Source organism: Coloeus monedula (genome assembly GCF_965178545.1).
Source record: "Coloeus monedula genome assembly, chromosome: 5".
Classification (NCBI taxonomy): domain Eukaryota; kingdom Metazoa; phylum Chordata; class Aves; order Passeriformes; family Corvidae; genus Coloeus; species Coloeus monedula.
This window is the reverse complement of record NC_138785.1, coordinates 14,550,612-14,554,827: the sequence shown is the minus strand read 5'-3', so window position 1 is coordinate 14,554,827 and position 4,216 is coordinate 14,550,612. Positions and strand designations below refer to the sequence as shown.

General features: G+C 63.3%; 1 protein-coding gene across 1 annotated transcript; it reads left to right on the top strand.

Moving 5' to 3' along the window:
* Positions 1–383: 383 nt before the first annotated feature.
* Positions 384–3,070, top strand: NKX6-1 (NK6 homeobox 1; the record flags this gene model as incomplete). Its single annotated transcript, XM_082282499.1, has 3 exons — positions 384–993; positions 1,657–1,829; positions 2,819–3,070. 3 exons carry the CDS (start codon positions 384–386, stop codon positions 3,068–3,070), a joined length of 1,035 nt encoding a protein of 344 aa, XP_082138625.1.
* Between the last annotated feature and the right edge of the window lie 1,146 nt (positions 3,071–4,216).

Sequence of the window (4,216 nt, the reverse complement as noted above, 5' to 3'; positions counted from 1 at the left end):
GAGGGATGCGGGGCGCCGGGGAAGAGGCAGGGGCGGCGAGCGCGGCCCCCGCGCCGCTGTGAGCCCTCGGCCACCGGCGGGCAGCGGGAGCGGAGCTATATCCGTGCCGGCGCACGGCCGCTGCGCAGACATACACATATAGCCGCCGTCCGACAGCAGCGCCGCTTTCCGTCCCGGGAGCGTCCGCCGAGGCGCAGCCCCGATGCCCGGGGGGACGGCAGGGCCGCCGCTCGGGCGCGTAGCTCCCCGCTAGAGGCGGCGGCCCCCCGCGGGCTGGATGCGCGTCGCCGGTGCGGGCGGCACCCCCGGGCCGGCCGCCGGGGCCCCGCGGCGCTAGGGGCCGTCCGGGCCCCCCGCCCCGGGCCGGCGGCGGCGGCGCGGGGATGCTGGCACTGGGGCAGATGGACGGCGCGCCCCGGCAGGGCGCCTTCCTGCTGGGCAGCCCGCCGCTGGCCGCCCTGCACAGCATGGCCGAGATGAAGGCGCCGCTGTACCCCGCGTACCCACTGCCCGCCGGGCCCGCCTCCTCCTCCTCCGCCTCCGCCTCGCCAGCCTCCGCCTCGCCCTCGCCGCCGCTCGGTTCCCCCGGCCTCAAGGCGCCCGCCGCCTCCGCCGCCGCCGCGGGTGGGCTCTCGGCGCTGGGCACGGCCCCGCCTCAGCTCTCGGCCGCCACCCCGCACGGCATCAACGACATCCTCAGCCGGCCCTCCATGCCCCTGCCGGGCGCCGCGCTCGCCTCCGCCTCGCCCTCCGCTTCCTCGGCGGCGCCCGCCGGGCTGCTGGCCGGGCTGCCCCGCTTCGGCAGCCTCAGCCCCCCGCCGCCGCCGCCGCCCGCCCTCTACTTCAGCCCTGGGGCCGCCGCCGCCGCCGCCGCCGTGGCCGCCGGGCGCTACCCCAAGCCGTTGGCCGAGCTGCCTGGCCGGACGCCCATCTTCTGGCCGGGAGTGATGCAGAGTCCGCCCTGGAGGGATGCCCGCCTCGCCTGCGCCCCCCGTGAGTACCCAGCGTCGCGGGGCAGCGGGAGGAGAGGGCCCGGGGAGCGCCGGCGGGAGTCCGCTGCCGGTGCTGGGGAGTCCGCTCCCGGTGCTGGGGAGTCCCCGCGCCCCGGCATCGCTGCGAGACTCTCTTGCCCCTCCACTCAGGGCCCGGCCGTAGCTGAGGGGGTTGACTTTGCTTCGATTTCTTTTGTTTTCGTTTCTTAAGTTCACTTTGATTTCTCTGTCCCCTCGGTCGGCGCGAAACTCTGTAATACGTCGCCGGTTATCACCGGCGAAAAGCGGAGCCCTCCGAGGGGAAGGTGGCCGCGCTTCCGCCGTGGCTGCTGGGGACTCTCGGGGCTGGGGTTGGCTCTAGGAGTGCGCACAAACTTTCCCCGAGCAGGACTTCCCGTAACTGCCCGCTTGCACCGGCTGCGGCTTTTTTAGAAAAAATATCATTTGCCCACTCAGATTTTTGATCCTTAAAGGAAAAATAATCAGGGGGAGCCGAAAGGCCAGAGCCGTCGCCTTGCCCAGGCGTAGTTTTCTCTACACATGCACCCCCCGCGTAGAGACCCCTCCGTCCCCTGGGGCCGCTTGAGAGTGAAGCGCTTTCCCAAATCCGTAGATTAACTTGTCTGTCCCTGCCTTCCCTTTCTCTCCCCCCTCCCTTCGCCAGATCAAGGCTCAATTTTGCTGGATAAGGACGGAAAGAGAAAACATACCAGACCCACTTTTTCTGGCCAGCAGATTTTCGCTCTGGAAAAGACTTTCGAACAGACGAAATACCTGGCGGGCCCGGAGCGAGCCCGGCTGGCCTATTCCCTGGGGATGACGGAGAGTCAAGTCAAGGTGAGAGCAGCGGCTCACGCACCGAGTGGTGCGGGGCTGGAGGAGCGGGGAACAAAAGGGCCCCACGGCGGAAACGGGGTCCGTCCGAACCGCCCGGAGATGCTGCGGGCTGGCGTGGCCGAGCCCACGGGCACACGGCGAGAGCTTCCCCGGCAGCCACCGGCACTTCTCCCCTTATTGCCTTACCGCGGGGCCGAGAAGGTTAAAAGCGTATTAAAAACCAAGCAAATTGAACCAAACAAACCCAAGCACGACTGAGAAGCTCGGTGCGTTCAGCCTGACCACTGTGGGGGTGGCCAGCGTACTGGGAAAGCCGGGGAAAGGGTGGTGTTGGATGGAGTGTCGCACTGTCGCACCCGCACTCTTACGTTTTGGTTAAAAACTCTAGGCTTTGGGCAAAGCGGAGGTGTGAGGGGTTGGGAGAGCGGGCTGAGCACCCCGAGAACACGCAGAGACGTTTGCTCGGCGGACTGGGCCAGAGGGGCCCCTCGGCGGTGCTCACGCTTTCAGCCTGAGCCGCAGAGCCTCCTTTGTCACTGCAAATACGTCCCGATGGCTGCGAATAAATTATTGCAGCTTCTACAATAAAAATGCCCCCCTCCTCTGGCAGCGCCCTGCCGGAGAGTAAATACATCTGGCGGGGCAGGGGGGCTGGGAAAGGGATCAGCCCCAAATGTGTGTTTCCCCGCCCCAGACAGGATGTCAGGGAGCGGCCCGGGCCCGACGCGGGCCTCGGGGGAGCTGGGGACGGCTGTTGGCCCACGCCGGGTGGCCCCGCGCCGGGCCGGGTGTCTGCGGCTGCCGGGAGCGCGGTGCCGCGGGGCTCGGCCGCTTTCGTTGCGGGGAAATCGCCTGAAGGACGGCGAAGCGGGAGCCGGTGCCGCAAGCCGGGGACGGGGACTGGCGGGGAGCGGGGTGGCAGCGGCCCGGTCCAGCCGCCGCGGGTGGCCGTGCCGGTGATGGTGACAGTGACGGTGGCGGCGGGGCAGGTCTGGTTCCAGAACCGACGGACCAAGTGGCGGAAGAAGCACGCGGCGGAGATGGCGACGGCAAAGAAGAAGCAGGATTCGGAGACGGAGCGGCTGAAGGGCGCCTCGGAGAACGAGGAAGAGGACGACGACTACAACAAGCCCCTGGACCCCAATTCGGACGACGAGAAGATAACGCAGCTCCTGAAGAAACATAAGCCGGGGGGCGGCGGGCTGCTGCTGCACCCCCCAGAAGGGGAGGCCTCCGTCTAGCCCGCTTCGCCCGCCCCCGCTTTCGGAGATGTACAGATCTATTTTTCTAGACTCTACGCGCCCGGGAGGAGGAGGAGACGCCGGAGGGGGAGCAGAGAGGACTGCGGGCAGCGGGCCCCGGCGGGTGCGCCCGGTCCCCGGCTCCGCGTGTTGTTGTAGGGTGGCGGGCGGAGGGGAGCAGCGGGGGATGCCCCGACCCCCGGCCCCACTCCCGGCCGTGCGGCGGCCGCGTCTTGCCGGCTCTTTGTAAATAAACCGTGAGTCACCGCGACCATAGGCGTTCCTTACTGTGAATATTTAAAATGTAAAATACCTTCTTTTTTTTTGTACAGCGGGGGCCGGGGGCGCAGCCACCCCGCCCGCCCCGCGCTCCCCGGCACCGGGGGCACCGCAGGAGCCCCCGAGACGGCGGCAGGGGGGCCGCCGAGGAAAAAGCTGCCGTGGCCGCCACCGGTCCCTCCCTCGGGCCGAAACTGCAGCGGCCCCGCGTGCTATTTATTAGTATTTTTGAAACACTTTCTGTTGCGGTCGTCGTGCGGGGGAGGGGAGGGGGAGGGCGGAGGGACAGATTTTGCTTTCATTTACACCGTTTCCAATCAACTGCGTGTTGAAAAAGTAGCTGGTGGGAATTGTCACAACCACTGTCAGTCAAAATATAAAATTCATTTAGTTGCTGTATTTGAATTTAAAGTGTGTTTTCTTTTGTATCATACGGAATACTAGAGAATGTAAATTGGTTTTTTTTTTTTAAGCTAATAACGATGATATATCGTGATATAGCATCTTAACATTTATTAATTTATATTATAAATAATTCGGTTTGTAAAGAGAAGAAAAGCCCTTTGCAAGACCAGTTAAATGTAATGCACTTTCTGTTAAAAAAAAGAAACAAACAAAACAACAAAACGATAAATCAATTAAAACAGTTTAAAGACGTCTGCTGCCTTCACTAAAGGGTACAGATAATCTCATCTCATCAGAGATTAAATAATGAAACCACGGTAAAGGGGGAGGGAAAAAAAGAAGAGATAATTTTCATGGTCTTTTGTTGATCCTTAGTAGTAGGGGGTTTTTTTGTTGTTGTTTGGTTTGTTGGAAGATTTTTGCTGTTTGGGCGCTTGCTTTTTTTTTTTTTTTTTTTTTTTT